Source organism: Schistocerca americana, chromosome 5 (genome assembly GCF_021461395.2).
Source record: "Schistocerca americana isolate TAMUIC-IGC-003095 chromosome 5, iqSchAmer2.1, whole genome shotgun sequence".
Classification (NCBI taxonomy): Eukaryota; Metazoa; Arthropoda; class Insecta; order Orthoptera; family Acrididae; genus Schistocerca; species Schistocerca americana.
In genome coordinates, this window is record NC_060123.1 from 706,026,303 (window position 1) to 706,050,775 (window position 24,473).

At 39.5% G+C, this 24,473-nt stretch overlaps 1 protein-coding gene across 1 annotated transcript in view; it reads left to right on the forward strand.

Annotated features, from left to right (window-relative positions):
- The window catches only part of LOC124616647 (trehalase-like), a 412,719-nt gene that overhangs the window by 267,090 nt on the left and 121,156 nt on the right, over window positions 1–24,473 (forward strand). Inside the window, exons 8-10 of the mRNA XM_047144975.1 lie at window positions 606–889; window positions 15,937–16,200; window positions 16,304–16,448. Of these exons, the coding sequence (XP_047000931.1) occupies window positions 606–889; window positions 15,937–16,200; window positions 16,304–16,448 (693 nt within the window). The remainder of the gene's footprint in view (window positions 1–605; window positions 890–15,936; window positions 16,201–16,303; window positions 16,449–24,473) is intronic.

Here is a 24,473-nt window from a genome sequence, read left to right on the forward strand (position 1 = left end):
TTCCTATTCCCAGCAATTGATAAAGTACCACAAACTGTATGTATATGCAAAGACTGTCAGACTGTCTTAAAATATATTCAGAACTGTACAAAATTTTCTAACTGTAAGAAATTTTTTCCTCTCAGCTTGCTTGTTAATTAAATAAATGTCCCCTGAAAAAAAAAAACAAGTTTTGCTTAAATGGTCCTAATGAACTGTTAAATTCAACACTATAACAACCTAAAATAATTTTGGTACAGTCTCTGCCTAGGGCTCACAAGGCAGTTTCATATTTTCATTCTAAAGTCATGCAAGGAAGTTGATGCTCCCAAAATTCCAAAATTAAATTAAAGTAGCATCTTATCATTCACTCCTTCCATAATTTATCAGAAAATTTGGGCTTGAGGATGTAAATTTTGGTTAACACTAATGTTCATATTAACAATGTCTTAAGTTTCTCAATGTGCATACAGCTTAAATATTAAAAATAAAATGGTGAGATATTATCCAAAATACTTAAAACATCTGTCTTCTCATTAGTAATACTCCCAGATACTTAAATTTTTATGATATTTTATAGGATATATGATAACAAGATTGTGATCATTTCTTTTTGCACACTACAGGAAATCTCTCTAACACACATACAAGATATATTATACCAGTTGATTTGAATGCGTTTTTATGCATGAATGCCAGAATTTTATCTGAATTTCATACCTCACTGGGAAATACGGAGGAAGCTGGTTATTACACAGCAAAAATGAATGAAATATTAGAAGCAATTGATGCAGTATTGTGGAATGATGAAGAAGGCATCTGGCTTGACTATGACATGCTAAACAAAGTAAGCAGGAATCAATTCTATCCCAGCAATCTGGCACCTCTCTGGACAGGCTGCCACAAAAAGGTATGTAAATTTCTCTGTGTTTAAATATTGACATTAATCATTGCATTTCATCTCATGTACGAGGGTTATTCCAAAAGTAAGGTCCGATCGGTCGCGAAATGGAAACGACTATGAAAATCCGATAAAGCTTTGCACAGATGTGTTGGGTAGTGTCTCTAGTATAACCCCAGTTAGCATCACGTCGCTCTTCTCATTTCTGAGCTCGCAGTGAGTGCGTAAAGATGTCTAGAAAATAGTGTCTGCCGCCAAGTACGAGGGCCTGGTGAGAAATTTTGCCTGAAGCTATGCAGCCAACATTACATAACTGTAGTGCTGTTTCGTCTTCACGACAATTCTCAGCCGCATTCTGCAGGGGCAATGAAGACAACATTTTGACACAGACAACGAGGTGTAGGCCAGCGTGGAGAATTGGCGGAAAGCACTGGCGGCTGCCTTCTATGATGAGGCTATTGAAAAGTTGGTACAATGCTATGACAAAAGTCTAAGTCAGAACGGCGACTACGTAGAGAAGTAGCTGAAAGGTGTAGCTAATTGTTACAAGTAAAACATTTCTGATGTTCACTGTGGTTTCAATTTGGCAATCAATCGGACCTTACTTTTGGAATAACCCTCGTATATAGACAGACACACACACACACACACACACACACACACACACACACACACACTCTCTCTCTCTCTCTCTCTCTCTCTCTCTCTCTCTCTCTCTCTCTCTCTCTCTCTGGAGATACACTTACATTGATACTCAGACTACCCCTTCCATTTTCTGCTCTACTGCTCTCCAACACAAATGCACACAGGTCCCCAGCGCCCACCCCGCTCCCACATGCCATTGAAGTGAGTACAGTTGGTCATCATATATCAGCTGGACCAACTCCTCAGATGGGTACAGGTTCTGTAGAAATTGTAAGGCACAGGCACTAAGGGAATCGGAGCAAATGAAAAACTGTTTGCCCTGAATATGGCACATCCAGCCCAGTGCCTTCAGGATCACGTGGAGCTCTGCTGAGAAAATAGTATAGTTGCCAGGAAGGCGAATCCTGGTGACATGGTCAGAGAACATGACAGAGGAGTCAAGGGAATTCCCTTGTTTGGAGCTATCAGTGTAGTACACTGATATAAACAAAGACACTGTAACTTACCAAACGAGAAAGAGCTGGTATGTTGATAGACACTTTTATTGTGTCTATCAACATACCAGCACTTTCTCGTTTGGTAAGTTACAGCATCTTTGTTTTTATATATATTTTTCCCACGTGGACTCCAACTCCCCAAGACACTATCCAAATTGAACCCTGCCTGAAACAGTTCCATCCTCCATCACAGCGGGACCCACCTCCTCTTCCTCAAAATCACCCTCTCCAAACCTTCCAGAAATTTCTGACTTCCAGCCTTGCCTCTCAATCCTTCTTGAAAAACCTTAATCCTACTCCCAACATCACCACAGCTGAAGCCCAGGCAATCTGTGATCTAAAAGCTGACCAATCCATCGTCATTCTTCTGGCAGACAAGGGTTCCACGACCGTGGTACTTGATCGTCGGGAGTATGTGGCTGAGGGACTGCGTCAGCTTTCAGACAACACTACATACAAAGTTTGCCAAGGTAATCCCATTCCTGATGTCCAGGCGGAGATTCAAGGAATACTCAGAACCTTAAGCCCCCTACAAAACCTTTCACCTGACTCCATCAACCTCCTGACCCCACCAACACCCCGCACCCTTACCTTCTACCTACTTCCTAAAATTCACAAACCCAAACATCCCGTCTACCCCATTGTAGCTGGGTACCAAGCCCCCTTCCTTTCACGCCGATCACCTGCCACCCTACCTAAAACCTCTTTCCTCATTACCTTAGCCAGCTTCATCCTAACTCACAACTTCTTCACTTTTGAAGGTCAGACATACCAACAATTAAAGGGAACAGCCATGGGTACCAGGATGGCCACCTCATATGCCAACCTACTTATGGGTTGCTTAGAGGAAGCCTTCTTGGTTACCCAGACCTGCCAATCCAAAGTTTGGTACAGATTTATTGATGACATCTTCATGATCTGGACTCACCTCTCCAACCTCAACTCCTTTGGTTCCATCAGATTCACCTGGTCCTACTCCAAATCCCATGCCACTTTCCTCAACGTTGACCTCCATCTGTCCAATGGCCAGCTTCACACATCCGTTCACATCAAACCCACCAACAAGCAACAGTACCTCCATTATGACAGCTGCCACCCATTTCATATCAAACGACCCCTTCCCTACAGCTTAGGTCTTCATGGCAAATGAATCTGCTCCAGTCCCAAATCCCTTCCCCTCAAACTCAGAACCTCCCACAGAAGACCTCCAAAAGTGCCCCACTTGTGACAGGATACTTTCCAGGACTGGATCGGACTCTGAATGTGGCTGTCCAGCAGGGATACGACTTCCTCAAATCCTGCCCTGAAATGAGATCCATCCTTCATGAAATCCTCCCCACTCCACCAACAGTGTCTTTCCGCTGTCCATCTAACCTTCGTAACCTCTTGGTTCATCCCTATGAAGTCACCAAACCACCTTCCCTACCCTCCGGCTCCTACCCTTGTAACAGCCCCTGGTGTAAAACCTGTCCCATGCACCCTCCCACCACCACCTACTCCAGTCCTGTAACCCGGAAGGTGTACATGATCAAAGGCAGAACCACGTGTGAAAGCACCCACGTGATTTACCAACTCACCTGCCTACACTGTGAAGCCTTCTATGTGGGAACGACCAGCAACAAACTGTCCATTCACATGAACGGACACAGGCAGACAGTGTTTTTTGGTAATGAGGATCACCCTGTGGCTAAACATGCCTAAGTGCATGGCCAGCACATCTTGGCACAGTGTTACACTGACCGGGTTATCTGGATACTTCCCACTAACACCAACCTATCAGAACTCCGGAGATGGGAACTTGCCCTTCAATATACCCTCTCTTCCCATTACCCACCTGGCCTCAACCTCCGCTAATTTCAAGTTGCCGCCCCTCGTACATAACTTGTCACTCAACATCATCTTTGCTTCCATACTTCCACCTCAACTGACATCTCTGCCCAAACTCTTTGCCTTTACATATGTCTGCTTGAGTCTGCGTATGTGCGGATGGATATGTGTGTGTGTGCGCAAGTGTATGCCTGTCCCTTTTTCCCCCCAAGGTAAGTCTTTCTGCTCCCGGGATTGGAATGACTCCTTATCCTCTCCCTTAAAACCCACATCCTTTTGTCTTTCCCTCTCCTTCCCTCTTTCCTGATGAAGCAACCGTGGGTTGCGAAAACTTGATATTTGTGTGTGTTTTTGTGTGCTTTTTATTGTGTGTATCTACCAGCGCTTTCCCGTTTGGTAAGTCACAGCATCTTTTTAATATATTTTTCCCATGTGGAATGTTTCTTTCGATTATATATTATGAATATAATAGAGGGAAACATTCCACGTGGGAAAAATATATCTAAAAACAAAGATGATGTGACTAACCAAACGAAAGCACTGGCACGTCGATAGACACACAAACAAACACAAACATACACACAAAATTCTAGCTTTCGCAACCAATGGTTGCTTCATCAGGAAAGAGGGAAGGAGAGGGAAAGACGAATGGATGTGGGTTTTAAGGGAGAGGGTAAGGAGTCACTCCAGTCCCGGGAGTGGAAAGACTTACCTTAGGGGTAAAAAAGGACGGGCATACACTCGCGCACACACACACACACACACACACACACACACATATCCATCCACACATATACAGACACAAGCAGACATATATCAAACAGACGCAAATGTGAAGGGGTTATAATGAGCTCAGTGCACAATATGGCGATCCTGCCTTGTGGTTATCGGACGTGGCCGACTGCAACTATGACGACGAGTATGCCCGCCCTCACATTTCCACACAGTCCAAGGGTAGGCCACTGTTGTTGTTGTTGTTGTTGTTGTTGTTGTTGTGGTCTTCAGTCCTGAGACTGGTTTGATGCAGCTCTCCATGCTACTCTATCCTGTGCAAGCTTCTTCATCTCCCAGTACCTACTGCAACCTACATCCTTCTGAATCTGCTTAGTGTATTCATCTCTTGGTCTCCCTCTACGATTTTTACCCTCCACGCTGCCCTCCAATGCTAAATTTGTGATCCCTTGATGCCTCAAAACATGTCCTACCAACCGATCCCTTCTTCTAGTCAATTTGTGCCACAAACTTCTCTTCTCCCTAATCCTATTCAATACCTCCTCATTAGTTATGTGATCTACCCACCTTATCTTCAGCATTCTTCTGTAGCACCACATTTCGAAAGCTTCTATTCTCTTCTTGTCCATACTAGTTATCGTCCATGTTTCACTTCCATACATGGCTACACTCCATACAAATACTTTCAGAAATGACTTCCTGAAACTTAAATCTATACTCGATGTTAACAAATTTCTCTTCTTCAGAAACGATTTCCTTTCCATTGCCAGTCCACATTTTATATCCTCTCTACTTCGACCATCATCAGTTATTTTACTCCCTAAATAGCAAAACTCCTTTACTACTTTAAGTGCCTCATTTCCTAATCTAATTCCCTCAGCATCACCCGATTTAATTTGACTGCATTCCATTATTCTCGTTTTGCTTTTGTTGATGTTCATCTTATATCCTCCTTTCAAGACACTGTCCATTCCGTTCAACTGCTTTTCCAAGTCCTTTGCTGTCTCTGACAGAATTACAATGTCATCGGCGAACCTCAAAGTTTTTACTTCTTCTCCATGAATTTTAATATCTCCTCCGAATTTTTCTTTTGTTTCCTTTACTGCTTGCTCAATATACAGATTGAATAACATCGGGGAGAGGCTACAACCCTGTCTCACTCCTTTCCCAACCACTGCTTCCCTTTCATGGCCCTCGACTCTTATAACTGCCATCTGGTTTCTGTACAAATTGTAAATAGCCTTTCGCTCCCTGTATTTTACCCCTGCCACCTTTAGAATGTGAAAGAGAGTATTCCAGTTAACGTTGTCAAAAGCTTTCTCTAAGTCTACAAATGCTAGAAACGTAGGTTTGCCTTTCCTTAATCTTTCTTCTAAGATAAGTCGTAAGGTTAGTATTGCCTCACGTGTTCCAACATTTCTACGGAATCCAAACTGATTTTCCCCGAGGTCCGCTTCTACCAGTTTTTCCGTTCGTCTGTAAAGAATTCGCATTAGTATTTTGCAGCTGTGACTTATTAAACTGATAGTTCGGTAATTTTCACATCTGTCAACATCTGTGCTCTTTGGGATTGGAATTATTATATTCTTCTTGAAGTCTGAGGGTATTTCAGCTGTCTCATACATCTTGATCACCAGATGGTGGAGTTTTGTCAGCACTGGCTCTCCCAAGGCCGTCAGTAGTTTTAATGGAATGCTGTCTACTCCCGGGGCCTTGTTTCGACTCAGGTCTTTCAGTGCTCTGTCAAACTCTTCACGCAGTATCGTATCCCCCATTTCATCTTCATCTAGATCCTCTTCCATTTCCATAATATTGTCCTCAAGTACATTGCCCTTGTATAGGCCCTCTATATACTCCCTCCACCTTTCTGCCTTCCCTTCTTTGCTTACAACTGGGTTGCCATCTGAGCTCTTGATATTCATACAAGTGGTTCTCTTCTCTCCAAAGGTCTCTTTAATTTTCCTGTAGGCAGTATCTATCTTACCCCTAGTGAGACAAGCCTCTACATCCTTACATTTGTCCTCTAGCCATCCCTGCTTAGCCATTTTGCACTTCCTGTCGATCTCATTTTTGAGACGTTTGTATTCCTTTTTGCCTGCTTCATTTACTGTATTTTTATATTTTCTCCTTTCATCAATTAAATTCAATATTTCTTCTGTTACCCAAGGATTTCTATTAGCCCTCGCCTTTTTACCTACTTGATCGTCTGCTGCTTTCACTACTTCATCCCTCAGAGCTACCCATTCTTCTTCTACTGTATTTCTTTCCCCCATTCCTGTCAATTGTTCCCTTATGCTCTCCCTGAAACTCTCTACAACCTCTGGTTCTTTCAGTTTATCCAGGTCCCATCTCCTTAAATTCCCACCTTTTTGCAGTTTCTTCAGTTTCAATCTGCAGTTCATAACCAAGAGATTGTGGTCAGAATCCATATCTGCCCCTGGAAATGTCTTACAATTTAAAACCTGGTTCCTAAATCTCTGTCTTACCATTATATAATCTATCTGATACCTTTTAGTATCTCCAGGATTCTTCCAGGTATACAACCTTCTTTTATGATTCTTGAACCAAGTGTTAGCTATGATTAAGTTATGCTCTGTGCAAAATTCTACAAGGCGGCTTCCTCTTTCGTTTCTTCCCCCCAATCCATATTCACCTACTATGTTTCCTTCTCTCCCTTTTCCTACTGACGAATTCCAGTCACCCATGACTATTAAATTTTCGTCTCCCTTCACTATCTGAATAATTTCTTTTATTTCATCATACATTTCATCAATTTCTTCATCATCTGCAGAGCTAGTTGGCATATAAACTTGTACTATTGTAGTAGGTGTGGGCTTCATGTCTATCTTGGCCACAATAATGCGTTCACTATGCTGTTTGTAGTAGCTTATCCTCACTCCTATTTTTTTATTCATTATTAAACCTACTCCTGCATTACCCCTATTTGATTTTGTATTTATAACCCTGTATTCACCTGACCAAAAGTCTTGTTCCTCCTGCCACCGAACTTCAGTAATTCCCACTATATCTAACTTTAACCTATCCATTTCCCTTTTTAAGTTTTCTAACCTACCCGCCAGATTAAGGGATCTGACATTCCACGCTCCAATCCGCAGAACGCAAGTTTTCTTTCTCCTGATAACGACGTCCTCTTGAGTAGTCCCCGTCGGAGATCCGAATGGGGGACTATTTTACCTCCGGAATATTTTACCCAAGAGGACGCCATCATCATTTAACCATACAGTAAAGCTGCATGCCCTCGGGAAAAATTACGGCTGTAGTTTCCCCTTGCTTTCAGCCGTTCGCAGTACCAGCACAGCAAGGCCGTTTTGGTTAGGGTTACAAGGCCAGATCAGTCAATCATCCAGACTGTTGCCCCTGCGACTACTGTAAAGGCTGCTGCCCCTCTTCAGGAACCACATGTTTGTCTGGCCTCTCAACAGATATCCCTCCGAAGTGGTTGCACCTACGGTATGGCCATCTGTATCGCTGAGGCATGCAAGCCTCCCCACCAACGGCAAGGTCCATGGTTCATGGGGGGGGTGCTGTTAATATCATGCTGTTAATATCATTATTAATATAGATACAGGTACTCTCTTAAGCCTGGAAAATGAATCATATGTGCTGTTTGAGGAACATCATTCTGACAAATTCTGCTTCGTTTATTACAGATTCTATTTTGCCTTCTACTTCAGATATTGTAGTAGTTGAGGTCCCAGGACTCAGAAGAACATTAAACTAAACAACATTTTGGTCTTGGCAAGCCTAACATCACTTTTTGATCTTAGTCAGGTGGACTCTCCTAGCAACCTGGTCCTAGAAATAAAACCTTCAAAGAAGAAACAAAGGCATTCAAGAAACATTTCCTCCATCAAATACTGCAAGCTACACGGAACATTTGTTACCATGGCAAGAAGCCAAACATTCAAAAATATTTTCTCAAAAAGTCAGCAGCTTAAATCCATCTTAAAAGCAATACACAGGACGTTTCAAAGATATTCATGCGACTTCACAAGACTATATCCTCCACGTGAACACAGGAAATAAATTTTTATGTGGTCACTGGCAGAGTTATTCCCGAAACAGGTAGCTCACTCCCTCGTTCACTAGTCAGTGTACACTGAGCCAAGATAGCAGTAACACAGCAGCAAACTATGTTTCACATTCTCTCTCTCATTTGGTGCCTTCCAGATACAACTGTGCAGCATGATTATTGTCAACAGTGTGGAACTGCACTTCCTACAGCTCAATGCACTGGACAATGACACCAGCAGTTTTGAGAGAGATTGTTTTCGAAAGAGGAAATTTACAGATCTTTCTGTGTGCTCATAAAAGGTGTAAACCACATTTGACAGAATTTTGCACATAGTGTGCAGAAGTCAACTCATGGTGTAAGTTGAGAGTAAGCCATTTCTCATATACCTGTGTGGCAAGATATGTAGTAACATTTATGTTTCAAATCATACAAGATTCAACTGCTTCAAGCCCTTGACAACTGTAAAAATAAACAAAAGCGATCAAAGCTTTGTGAACTGATTACGGTCAGGGGAATAGAAGATAATTTTGTTTACATATAATGCTCAGTAATTATGCTACATTCCATCTATGTGGAAAAGTGAGCTGTAATAATGTGGGAAACACAGCTGCCATATAACACAGCAGAGCACAAGAGAGACTCTCCAAAGCTTCATGTTTTATGTCATTTTCAGAGAAAATATTTACTGTACATTCACTTTTGCTGAAAAAATGATTAAGGCATCACACACCCACATATGCTGGACTGGAGTCTTTGCGGGGACATAAACGAGAACAGTACCTTAATCCACACTCAGTTGCTGGTGTTATTACCAGATAGAATAGAACAGATGATTGCCAGTTGTGCAATATGATACGGCCGACGTGCTGGGCAGTTTTCTTGTTTCGGCTATGACTTTTAAATCATTTTTATACAGACTGTATACATGAGTACATGTCGTAAACCTCATGATTGTCTGCTATATATTAATGGCTTGGTGGCTTGTGCTCATGTACATTAACTACATCTTGAAAATCATACAGAAGCCAAAATTGGATAATAATGGACAATAATCATTAAGTCAAAGGTGGAAACTGTTAACAGAAGGAATATATGAGGTCAGGTTGCAACAGAACTTGCCTTTCTCTCTCCAGTAGCACCAATCTTGATGACTGCAAAGCTGAAATCTAACTGAGTGTGGGGTGTTGTTTGTTCATTGATATATGTGACTCTGTAAGTTTGATGACATTAATGCACACATTATACTTCATAAGAAATTCAGTGTTTAATCATGGTGACCAGCTTCTACACTACAAACAATCCTTCCTGCAATTATCCAAGCCAACCCATGCAATGACAGTGGTGAAGTTTTCAATTATGGCCCAAATTAAACAGTTCACATTTATCTAAAGCAACACAGTTTAGATTTACTACAGCACTTTCTCGGTTCATCAAATATTGTGCTTCTGTGGTCCATTCAACTCAGTCTACACCACTGTGTTCAACAATAACTTGCTTCAATAACAATAACCTTACACAGCATTTTTTAATCACAACACAGTTCAGTCACAATGTTCATTACTTACAGGGACTGTAATTACACAAAAGTTTTTACACATTAAAGTTCTCGAGTTCCGCACTGACCAGAGCATGTATTCTTGCATCCAGAATATATGTCATAAAAAAGAGTCGGACAACACAAGCACATCCAGTATAGTCATTACTCTTAAGTTTTACAACTGCGGGTTAACTATTTCATGACTAAGATAGATGGTCTAAAATTGTTAAGTGGGCGTGCTGGAAAGAATGCCTTTAAATTTCTTAAGTGAAAATTGTTAAAGTGCTTCAAGTAAAATAAACTTTATTAAGATTCGACATCTTTATTATTCATGCCTACATATTTCTTTCTCAACATAATCATCCTGGCAATGAACAGATTAGATTAATACTAGTTCCATGGATCATGAATACGATATTTCGTAATGATGTGGAACGAGTCGAATTTTCCAATACATGACATAATTAGGTTAATTTAACAACATACTTAAGTTAATATAACAACTTTATTTTTTGTGTTTTTTTTTGCTTTTCTTTATTTTTTATTTTTATTTTTTTATTTTTTTTAATATTTTTGGTTTTTTTTCTTTTTTTTCTTAATTTATATCTAAAAATTCCTCTATGGAGTAGAAGAAGGAGTTTTCATTCAGAAATTCTTTTAATTTCTTCTTAAATACTTGTTGGTTATCTGTCAGACTTTTGATACTATTTGGTAAGTGACCAAAGACTTAAGTGTCAGTATAATTCACCCCTTTCTGTGCCAAAGTTAGATTTAATCTTGAATAGTGAAGATCGTCCTTTCTCCTAGTATTGTAGTTATGCACACTGCTATTACTTTTGAATTGGGTTTGGTTGTTAATAACAAATTTCATAAGAGAGTATATATACTGAGAAGCTACTGTGAATATCCCTAGATCCTTAAATAAATGTCTGCAGGATGATCTTGGGTGGACTCCAGCTATTATTCTGATTACACGCTTTTGTGCAATAAATACTTTATTCCTCAGTGATGAATTACCCCAAAATATGATGCCATATGAAAGCAATGAGTGAAAATAGGCGTAGTAAGCTAATTTACTAAGATGTTTATCACCAAAATTTGCAATGAGCCTTATTGCATTAGTAGCTGAACTCAAACGTTTCAGCAGATCATCAATGTGTTTCTTCCAATTTAATCTCTCATCAATGGACATACCTAAAAATTTGGAATATTCTACCTTAGCTATATGCTTCTGATTAAGGTCTATATTTATTAATGGCGTCATACCATTCACTGTACGGAACTGTATGTAATGTGTCTTATCAAAATTCAGTGAGAGTCCATTTACAAGGAACCACTTAGTAATTTTCTGAAAGACAGTATTGACAATTTCATCAGTTAATTCTTGTTTCTCAGGTGTGATTACTATACTTGTATCATCAGCGAAGAGAACTAACTTTGCCTCTTCATGAATATAGAATGGCAAGTCATTAATATATAATAAGAACCCCAAAGGACCCAAGACTGACCCTTGTGGAACCCCATTCTTGATAGTTCCCCAGTTTGAGGAATGTGCTGATCTTTGCATGTTACGAGAACTACTTATTTCAACTTTCTTCACTCTTCCAGTTAGGTACGAATTAAACCATTTGTGCACTGTCCCACTCATGCCACAATACTTGAGCTTGTCTAGCAGAATTTCATGATTTACACAATCAAAAGCCTTTGAGAGATCACAAAAAATCCCAATGGGTGGTGTTCGGTTATTCAGATCATTCAAAATTTGATTGGTGAAAGCATATATGGCATTTTCTGTTGAAAAACCTTTCTGGAAACCAAACTGACATTTTGTTAGTACTTCATTTTTACAGATATGTGAAGCTACTCTTGAATACATTACTTTCTCAAAAATTTTGGATAAAGCTGTTAGAAGGGAGATTGGACGGTAATTGTTGACATCAGATCTATCCCCCTTTTTATGCAAAGGTATAACAATAGCATATTTCAGTCTATCAGGGAAAATGCCCTGTTCCAGAGAGCTATTACACAGGTGGCTGAGAATCTTACTTATCTGTTGAGAACAAGCTTTTAGTATTTTGCTGGAAATGCCATCAATTCCATGTGAGTTTTTGCTTTTAAGCAAGTTTATTATTTTCCTGATTTCAGAGGGAGAAGTGGGTGAGATTTCAATTGTATCAAATTGCATAGGTATGGCCTCTTCCATTAACAGCCTAGCATCTTCTAATGAACACCTGGATCCTACTATATCCACAACATTTAGAAAATGATTATTAAAAATATTTTTAACTTCTGACTTTTTGTTCGTAAAGTTTTCATTCAATTTGATGGTAATACTGTCTTCCTCTGCTCTTGGTTGACCTGTTTCTCTTTTAATAATATTCCAAATTGTTTTAATTTTATTATCAGAGTTGCTGATTTCAGACATGATACACATACTTCTGGATTTTTTAATAACTTTTCTTAATATAACACAGTAGTTTTTATAATTTTTGATAGTTTCTGGGTCACTACTCTTTCTTGCTGTCAGATACATTTCCCTTTTCCGGTTACAAGATATTTTTATACCCTTAGTAAGCCATGGTTTGTTACAAGGTTTCTTACGAGTATATTTAACTATTTTCTTGGGGAAGCAGTTTTCAAATGCATTTACAAAAATGTCATGAAATAAATTATATTTTAAATTGGCATCAGGTTCACGGTACACCTCATCCCAGTCTAACTGCTGTAGGCTTTCCCTGAAATTTGCAATTGTTAAATTGTTGACTGAACGTACTACTTTGGAGGACTGTTTAGTATTGCTGAATGGAGCTATGTCATATATTGTAACTAGCTGTGCACCATGATCAGAAAGACCATTCTCAACAGGCTGAGCATTTATCTGGTTAAACTTATCTTGGTCTATAAAGAAGTTATCTATCAGTGAGCTGCTATCCTTTACCACCCGAGTAGGAAAATCAATAATGGGTGTCAAATTGAAGGAACCGAACACATTTCTGCCAATGAGAGACTAGCTTGCTGATACTGTCACTGTAGAATGTTTGACTTCGTTGACAGAGACACAACACCCTCCCCCCCCCCCCCCCCCCCAAAAAAAAAAACACCCTCACCCCCCCCCCCCCCCCACCCTCCCCTTTTTGCACCGCTTCATCACTGTCAAGTGAAGTCCTTGAAGGTGTTCTTTAAGTTTTGGAAACAGATGAAATTCAGATGGGGCCATGTCAGGACTGTATGGAGGATGACCGATGACAGTGAACCCAACATGTTCTATTGATGCTGATGTCACAGTACTTATGAGTGGTCTGGCATACTCATGCTGAAGGAGAGGGTGTTCCATGTGTGGACAAACTCTTTGAATTCATGCTTTCAGTTTTTTGAGGGTATCTTAAGTGCTGATATAGTTATGTTACACACAACCACATTACACGCTACAATTTGGAGCCCTGTAATAACAGTGGGCTGCATCAGTGAAGTGGGAAAGTTGACCAATTAAAATACGTGACATGTAATACCTCAACCAATATGAGAACAGAATAAAATGTTCTGAGGTATTACTTTACAGCACATCTTTATATTCTGAAAGGTAGATTATACTTTGACAAATGTACATGTTGGAATTTACTAATTTTGACGAACTATAAGAACTAATATGATTTTGATTTATAAAATTGTGCAAGTCATAAATTTGGAAATATATGTGGAACTATTAACCCTACACCAACATGAATCATCTTGTTTATATAAATGAGTGCCATAGCAAATTACATGACATTATTAATTAGTGAGTTAATTATTGTTCTATGTCAGATGGTACAGAAAAACTAAGGTAACAAAACTCTGGAATATGACAGTGGTTAATACAAAACCACTTGTGTAAATTGTTTAATTAGTTCAGAAGATAATTAGTTTTTGATAATTTACAATACTTTCCTCTAAAGTCGAAATGAGTCACTTTCAACTGGTGTAGGTAACTTTTCACAAATTTAACAATTACCTCACACTGTTTCACGTCTCTCTAACTATAGTTCTAACTTCAGTCAAATGTAACTTTTAATTAACAGGATCCTAATGAAAATTAATAACACAAATGTAATCAGAATATTTGAAATGAGAATCTGAATAATAAAGTTGATTAAAATTTGGTCTAGAAAAGATTTTGAAATTTTTAAGTAAGTGCTACATGTTACTAGTTAAACATATTGGAAATAAGATAAAAATTAGTGTCCATCTGACCACTGCACACAAGTGCCACGTCACTTCACTTCATTTACAAAGATATCCCATGCTTTCATTTGTTACACTCTAAAACTGGGGAAATCCTCTGGATTCAACCCGCTATGGTCTAATACATTTCTAGCCACTTTTTCTTCATGCCTATTCTGCACTTAATAATCATAATGCCTATCTTTATACTATACTTGCTGTAATATTTCCTTTCAGTTTAGCTCATCCCTTAGATTGCAGAGGAATTGGTTTGTTAAGAATTTCTTCCTAGACAAACTTGGCCACTTAAATGTATTGTTATCTACCAACTGCAGACCTCCCTAAAAGAAAGAGTTCCTTTTAATACTGCTGCAAATCTAATCCTGATACTTCTAGTGACGCCACCTCTTCAAAAATTTTATGAACGCAAAATTCATATTATCTGTAGCAGATGCTGCTAAGCCTCTGAATCAAGATTTGAAACTATGTCTATGGAATAAGAAGAATCCCCAAATACCAAAGGCACTCCAACTATTTTTAAATCATAAAACGTGTAAAAAGCCTCCATTCCAACACTGTAGCTTACGGTGAGTTAATATCATATTAAGTGACAATAGATGACTGTTCTAATTTTTAAAAACTGCTTATTTTTGTAACTTGCAACAATAGATTACACAGAACATTGGTTTCACATTTTTCAGCAGTGATGGTGCAATGCTTGTACAAGTCAGTCACAAATGCTTTCCCACGCATACAAGATATACCATCTCACTGAAACACATTTATGTGACCGGAACCTGAAATATGTTATTCTTTTAAAAAAAATGTATTCCCATTAACTATTTCAGTCAGAATCCCAATGGACTGTTCATAACACTAGTTGCAGATTTTTCAAACAGAAATACAATTTCTGTGGAGATGCATATTTATTGAACACTGGACAATGTTCTTCTGTTGCACAATAAAATGTGATTTCTGTTTTGAAAACTAATGTGACTGTCTTGGAATCAATTAATGGTTACATTCAGTATTAAAATTTACATGTTGCAGTAGTAAATTTACTGCATTAATATTTGATATATTTAATTACAGTTCTGTCATTCACCATTGTAAGTGCAGCTAACAAAACATCAAAATGTCATTACACCAATTAAATAGAAAAATCTTCACTTGATATTGTTGTTGTTGTGGTCTTCAGTCCAAAGACTGGCTCGATGCACCTCTCCATGCTACTCTATCCTGTGCAAGCCTCTTCATCTCCGAGTAACTACTGCAACCTTCATCCTTCTGAATCTGCTTAATGTATTCATCTCTTGATCTCCCTCTACAATTTTTACCCTCCACACTTCCCTCCAATACTAAATTGGTGATCCCTTGATGCCTCAGAATGTGTCCTACCATCCAATCCCTTCTTTTAGTCAAGTTGTGCCACAAATTCCTCTTCTCTTCAATTCTACTCAGAACCACTTAATTGGTTGTGTGACCTACTCATCTAATCTTCATCATATCAAAAGCTTCCATTCTCTTCCTATCTAAACTGTTTATTGTACATGCTCCATTCAATATGTACTTTTTATTTCAGTCTAAAAAGGAAATACGTGGTATTGTATCTTACCTAAAAGACAACAACATTGAAAGTTATCTTGGAGGGGCTCCAGCATCCTTAATTTTCACTGGTGAGCAGTGGGACTTCCCAAATGTTTGGCCCCCACTTGAAAACATTTTAATCATGGGTCTGCAGAAGACTGGTGTAAGAGAGGCCACTGAGTTTGCATTTGAGCTGGCACAAATATGGATACATGCAACATATACTGGCTATATACGCTACAATAATATGTTTGAAAAGGTTGGTTTTCTTTGTTTCATTCCTTCTTCCAGTCACAAAATAATAAGAGTATTGCATCTCAGAGTACTTATTTAGCTGATTGTAACACAATATTTCATTTCAGTATGATGCTGAAAAACCTGGAGAATTTGGAAATGGAGGAGAATATGTAGTTCAACCTGGGTTTGGATGGACAAATGGAGGTATCCTTGAGCTGTTAAATGAATATGGACAGAATCTCACTATACCTGACCTGCCACAATACCAAAGTAAGCAAAAGTAATGTTAAGTTTTCAATGAAGTCATATAAGGCCATATGTAAAAGACATATCTTTAAGTCTAAGGTGTACATGTGCATCTACAGTTATATCTATAGCGCTCAAGTCAGCTCACAGACATGGGTGAGGGTGTTCCATGTACCCCTTTTTCCTGTTTGATTCACAAATGATGTGTTAGAAGAAAAACGAATGGTAAGCCTCTGCATGAACATTAATTTCTGTAATTGTGTTCATTTCACAAGATAACTTTGTTCCTGGGATCCTCTTGCAACATGCCATCTGACAGTTTTAGCACTTCTTCTTGTTGCACGATGTCTCCTATATAACATTTGTGAGTGGAGGTAGATGAGCATCTGCATGATGTTCCCGCAGTACTATATAAACCAGCAATAAAATGTGCTGCTTGTCTTATGATTTTTTCTAAGCCTTCTAAAAACCTTTCTGAGATGTAATGTTGACTGGTGAGCAGTACTCAAGAATTGGTTAAAAGAGGTTTTTTTTAATTACCTATTAAAGAGGTGAATTAAAATTCTTTGTGGTTCTTCCAAAGAATCTCTCAGGCATCTGCATTTTACAAAGTTTTGTATCGTCTTTCCATGTAAGATCACTTTTGACACATACTCAAATATACTGGTATTTTACCGTTGTTACTGGATCCATTGCTTGACAGTCAATCATGTAACCAAACAACAATAGAGCTTTGCCTCTTTTTATGGACAATACACTATATTTATTGATGTTGAGGGTCAAATATCAACTCATATAATGACTGGCACCAAATTTCTGAGTGTCTTCCTGCATTTCACTACAATTTTCTGGCTATGATACTTCATGGTGGGCACCACTTGCAAAGTGCACCCTGGAACTTCTATTGTTATCTGCAGGATAGCTTGCACAGGCTGAAGCAGCTAAGGTTGGGCACCTTAGATATATCCAGAATGTGTAAACATATAGAGCTGCAGTTTCCACTAAGCTATAGTCGAATTTTCTGGTGTGTACATAATTTGTAACATCTATAGCTGCTGAATTATAGCACCGTGTTTTCATAATGTTCTTTGTTTTTGTTTTTAATGGGCCTACACACTCTTCTTCTGTTGCATTAGAAAGAGCCTTCAGTGAGGACTTCAACAACATAATGTGTAGAACTAGGGTACCTTAAACTACCATCCAGCCATTGGAAGAAGAGATCCCAGAATTGTCTATCTGCTGTACCAAATGTAAGCAGATGTGTAAATCAGGTGCAGTCCCTGTGTTTACACATGGACTTTGCTGCAGCTATGGTGTACAGACTGATGTGCTCAATCAGACAACTTGCTCATGAAATTGTTCAGCTGAAAAAGTGGATTGGGTTTTTGTTTACGGTGAACACTGCCAAACTGTTAGAGCAGTGGCACAGTCGTATTCAGAAAGATGATCTGACTGTGTCAAGGCCTCATGGCCTGTCATTGCAAATGTAATAAAAATTGAAAGTGTGAAGCTTAAAATACACAAACAAAACATAACATAATTGAGTAGAGAAATGAAACCTATATTTTAGCAGCAATAGTATAGATTCTATGTGTAATTTTGGGGCAACTCGAACATGCTAGTAGGGATATTCTACAAATTTATCCATTCCATATTTTGCTACTCAATCAACAGCTGCATGGCAATGACTTTCAACACTGGGTACAGTTATCTGAATAGTGTCTACAAAAATTACTAAGTGATCCATGTTTCTATGTGTGACTTCGTTTACACACAAATCATCATTTACAAACTGTGCTCAAAGCATAGTTCACTGTATGACTACTTGGGAGTGGACAATCCACAATGGCTGAAAAAAGTGGGTGTCAAATGACTTGGTAAGTCATGCATGGTACCAGAATTTCAGGAATAGCAACCATCACTGGTCCCTATTTTACTGATGGGATTCTAAATACTGAAACACATCTACAGTTCCTAAAAGATATGTTGATGCAGTTGTCAGAAAACATCCCACTGAATGTAGGGCAATCCATTTCAAATCAATGTGACAGATATCACACCTATCCCACACAAATAGTTAAACTTTCTTTGCAAACCAGTTTGAGACTGTCAGTTCAGTTGTTTCGAAAACATGATTTTGCTTGCACTCTTGCCAGGTTTAATACATCTGGGCTTTTATCTGTAAGGTAAAATTAAAACAAAAATTCTACAAGGAAAGGCAGATGACTCTCAGAGACATGAAATGACATATACTATGGATGTAAGCTTCAGTAAGTCCAGATGAAATTCAATACACAGTATTGTCTGCCCATAATTTGTCTACAGCCTGCATCAGTGTTAAAGGCCACCATTCACACATGACAGTAAACTTGTAGCTGTACTGCTCACATTTGGTACAGAAAGGCAGAGGTTTGAGGGATCTCTTGTCCAGATGGCGAGACAGTGGTTTGGGGCACTGTTATCTTGGTACTGTTTGAGGGAGATTGATTCATGTTAGTATTCTTCAGGGGCTCTTTTCAGTGTCAGAGAAAAACAGATACGGTTCAATAAAGAAAGGAAAAAGTCACTGTCACAATTTGAAAGCTATCAATATTAAATACTACTAGCATAGATCAGAAAATTCACCACATCTCTGCATAATCTCAGCTTGGTATATACAGGGTGTTACAAAAAGGTACGGCCAAACTTTCAGGAAACATTCCTCACACACAAAGAAAATATGTTATGTGGACATATGTCCGTAAGCGCTTAATTTCCATGTTAGAGCTCATTTTAGTTTTGTCAGTATGTACTGTACTTCCTCGATTAACCGCCACATGTGTGGGCTGATGAGAATCCGCACGCAATTGTGCAATCACGTCATCAACACAGATTTTCTGTGAATGTTTGGGCAGGCATTGTTGGTGATGTCTTGATTGGGCCCCATGTTCTTCCACGTACTTTCAATGGAGCACGTTATCATGATTTCATACGGGATACTCTACCTGTGCTGCTAGAACATGTGCCTTTACAAGTACGACAACGTGTGGTTCATGCACGATGGAGCTCCTGCACATTTCAGTCGAAGTGTTCGTACGCTTCTCAACAACAGATTCGGTGACCGATGGATTGGTTGAGGCGGACCAATTCCATGGTCTCCACGCTCTCCTGACCTCAACCTTCTTGACTTTCATTTATGGGGGCATTTTGAAAGCTCTTGTCTACGTAACCCCGGTACCAAATGTAGAGACTCTTCGTGCTCGTATTGTGGACGGCTGTGATACAATACGCCATTCTCCAGGGCTGCATCAGCGCATCAGGTATTCCATGCGATGGAGGGTGGATGCATGTATCCTCGCTAACAGAGGACACTTTGAACATTTCCTGTAACAAAGTGTTTGAAGTCACACTGGTACATTCTGTTGCTGTGTGTTTCCATTCCATGATTAATGTGATTTGAAGAGAAGTAATAAAATGAGCTCTAACATGGAAAGTAAGCGTTTCCGGACACACGTCCACATAACATATTTTCTTTCTTTGTGTGTGAGGAACGTTTCTTGAAAGTTTGGCCGTACCTTTTTGTAACACCCTGTATACTACTTCTTCATATATCTGAGATAGCCTGCCCCAGCTGCCTCTGTCTGTGTAAACAGTGACATTCTCGTAGTATGTCAAAAGTTGCTTTCACATCTGATGGTTTGTCACCATTAAGAACATGTGCCAAGTTTTATGTATGAGGAAGTGCTCAAGCCAGTCACAAAGCTGGTTCAGCACTTTGATGTTGTTCATCAGGCATTCATGCGGAACTGTATGAAACACCAACTGGAAGTCAAGGGACACAACATCGACATATGAGCAGGGACTGTTACCCTGCTATATGCAGCCATGTGGATTTCACAGAAAAACAAAGCAAACTGAGTTTCACAAAGTAACTGTTGATTCCTGTGAAAGAGACTTGAGTTTGTAATGTGTGACCATGTAAGATGTCCCGTAATTCTAAGACAGACGTATGCAATTGTTAAAGATGTATAATCATCTGCATCTGTCCAAAAATCTTTTCTGAATTATTGATATCAATATCAGTTATTTTGGAAATCACAGAACAATTGATAGAATGAACTAGCATTACCTTTTGCAGTGAAACTATTTTGGAAGACGCAGGTCAGTATTTTGCTCTTCACAGTGTCATCTTGTGTTTCAGTATCACCACTGTGTGACTGACTTTCTTACGTTTACCAGCTTAACTGAAGACCAAGACTTCTTACAATCCTCATCATATCAGCAGGCAAAAGATTACTTTCAAATTTGTTGAACACCTCTTGTGTTGCTCTCCTTATGATCATCTTGTTTTTGTTTGCCAGTAACACACACACACACACACACACACACACACACACACACACACACACATTCACATTTCACATGGCACTAATGTAGCAATAAAAGCCATAATAAAATTAGCACACACTACTTGCTCTTACTCGCTACAAACTAATTCACTATAATAATAGTCATATTCAATCCCACACAGCTTTACTCACTAACTGATAACTCGGTGTACCTGCCATGTGAAGCAATCCTGAAGAAAGAAAAAAAGAAAGTTATATATGCACTGCATTATCTTGTAGGTTTCTTTTTTAAAAATTGGTTGGTTGTTTAAGAATTGAGTATTTCATTACAGCAGTATTGGTTCAGAATATAAGCTGCAATGTTTGCTACCACAAACTAGTTGAATTTCACACTTAGCTTGTTCAGCTCTGGAATATGCCAGATATAGCCAACCATGTTTGCCAGAACCCTTCCCACCTCTCCAACTCAGCCAATCTACAACAGGTGGAAGACTTGTCCTGTGTATCCACACAGCACCCTCTATTGCAGTGCCCAGTGCCATGACAGCCATATCTTACATCAAGGAGAACCAAGACCACTTGTGAAAATAACAATTCAGCTGTAACATCTACACAGCCTTTTATGTGAGAATGAGCACCAACCAGTTGTCCATCAGAATGCACGGCTACTACCGAGGAGAGATCGACCATTCGGTGGCAGAGCAGACCACTGAGTACCAACTTGCATAACTTCAATGCCTGCTTCAAAATTTGTGCCATCTGGACACTCCCTCACCAACACCAGCTTCTCTTAATTGATCCAGTGAATGATTCATAGTGCAATTCATCTGGTTTGTGCAGCTACCCAAGCATGACTCACAACCCATCCTCACAGCTTCCATTCTGCCAGTGCCTCATCTCCTACCTTCCAAGCTTCACATCTCTCCTGCAAACCTTGCAGAACTAGCACTCCTGGAAGAAAGGATATTGCGGGGACATGGCTTAGCCACAGTCTGGGGGATGTTTCCAGAATTTACACAGGAGTTGTCCTTACAACATATCTTTGAACCCACAATCATGGATTCGGTCTTCTGTGTCCCCTGTCCCACACCAACCTTTACTTCTTTCCCATTGCTTCTATTAACCTACACTCACACTGTCCTCTCTACGGTCATCCTCTTCCTTTCTTGTACTCTTTTATTCCCCCCTCCCCTACCCATTCCACAACTTTGTCATGTGCCACACACTACAGTAGAGTCCCTTTAATCCGAACTAATAGGGACCGGACCTTGTTCGGAGTACTGATTTGTCCGGATTAGCCGGAATTACAGTGATGAGTTTCTAGACTGAAGTATACCAAGCAGATAAGTAGGTACGCCATGATAACAAATGGGAACAAGTTTGTGAACAATAGCTCACTCACACTCCCTGCCCTTGTTGTTGTACATTGTTGAGACCTTTGTAGTGTCGTAGGTCAGTGCACTGCCAGTTGGCTCTCAAAGCACTTGGTTATGTTAGTTATTGATTGCTGGCACACATAAGAGTTGTATTGTATTTGTTCAGGTGTAGTGGTGTATGTATTTTCATCATGAGTAAACCGAAACATACAACGTTAGCTCTCAATGAAAAACTGAATGCTTTGAATGGATAGACAATGGTGAAAATGTATCTAAACTGGCAACGGATCTGGGTATTGGTAAAGCAACCATTTGTGATTGGAAGAAGAACCGAGTGAAGTTTGAATAGTCCTGCGCAACATCTTTGAGAAAAACACTCGAAATTTGGCAGACTTTGAAACAGTCCCAGTACGACAAAGTGGATGAAGCTCTTTTGCTTTGGTTTACGCAGAAAAGAGAAAGGGGAACTCCTTTGAGCGGAGCACTGGTTCAGGAGAATGCCATTTACCTGAAGAAAATGAATGGTGATGAGTCTTTTAGTGCAAGCACGGATTGGTTGGACAGATTCAAAAAACATCATGGAATCTGTCAGCTGACAATTACTGGAGAGAAGTTTTCTTCTGACCGTGATGCAGTGAAGGAATACTTGGGTGAGTTTGAAAAAAAGGTAAGAGAGGGAAAGTATTCTCCCCAACAAATTTATAACGCTGATGAGACAGGCCTTAATTTTAGGGCATTGCCAACAAAAAGCCTGGCATCAAAAGCAGAAGGCCACGCTCCTGGTTTTAAAATGTGCAAAGATCATGTGGCTTCATTAGCGTGCAGCAACGCTGCTGGTAATCACAAGCTGCCTTTAATGCTGATCGACAAAATGTGTTAGGCCCAGAGCTTTTAAAAACTGGAACATGAAGTCCCTGCCCATAAAAAAGCAGGGATGGATGGTAAGCTGTTCAAAGAATGGTTTCACAGCCAGTTTGCTCCCTCCGTTTGACAGTTTTCTAAGGAAAATCATTTGTCTCCCAGTGCAATCCTTTTGATTGGTAACACGCCATCTCACCCCAGCACTGAGGAATTATGTGATGGAGAAATTGTGGTGAAGTTTTTGCCGCCGAATGTAACACCACTTCCACAGCTGATGGACCAGGGCATACTGCAAACATTAAAACTGATTTACAGAAAACAATTTTTAACACTGCTGATCCAAGATGATAGCATTCCTTTAGTGGACAAAATAAAAAAGACCAATGTGAAGGATGTTGTCTATTGGGCCGCTGAGGCATGGCAGAATATTTCAGAAAATACTCTGAGAAAATCGTGGAGAAAACTGTGGACATCTCTTGAATTTCAGGACGACCTAGTTGAAAATGAAGGGGAAAATCTACTACAAATGATACAGATTATCCCTGGTTGTGAAGAAGCTAGTGAAGGAGATGTAGATGAGTGGACAGCAGTGGATGGGCCTGTGTGGAGAACCTTACTGATGCTGATTTAATTGCTGCTGTGACTCAAAACCAGGAAGAAGTGGACTGTTGTGATGGAAGTGACAATGAGCCTGAAAGAGACAAAGGAGAGCTGGTGCCACACAGTGACGCAGCAGAAGCCCTTGACCTCGCGCTACGTTATTTGGAGCAAAAGTTCAGTGGTACACATGCTGATTTGATGTTTATGAGACAATGGCGCTACTATGCATCATAAAACAGACTGTCTTCATTAAGCCAAGAAACAATGACTGAGTTTTTCTCATCTAAAATGTAGGGATAAAATGTCCGCTGTATTTTAGTAAGTTTGACAGCTTTTCTTTCAATGTTATGCATCGTTAAAAACCTAATGTTTTCTTGCCAATTTTTCTAATACATGTTTACTGTACTGTGTAAATTGAAATAGTGTGTATGTACAGCAGTTTACCGCACAGTTTTCCATACTTAGACTAACATTTTTCATGGTTGGATTAACCAAACATTCGGATTACCGGGGTTTGGATAAGCGGGACTCTGCTGTACTTTTCTGGCATGTACCAGGTTGCACTCATCGGTGCTTCATTCCTATCCTGTTCTCTTGCTGCTTCTTCCTGCTTGGAGCCATTCTCCCTCTTCACCATCCCTCCCTCCTCCCTCTTCTTAAAGACCACTCCACATAACATAACCTCTCACCTAAGTCTGAACGATTTTTATTTTTTAACTCTAAGAAAGAACATGGACCCAAATCTTAGTAGTTATGTCCATCGCATTTGCGTGCTTGTCAACTGCTAAGTGCCTCAGCTGCGCAGTGACTAGTTACCTTCACTATTCCCATTATACATTTCCTAAGATCCTACATAAAATAACAGAACTTGGTAATGGAAATAG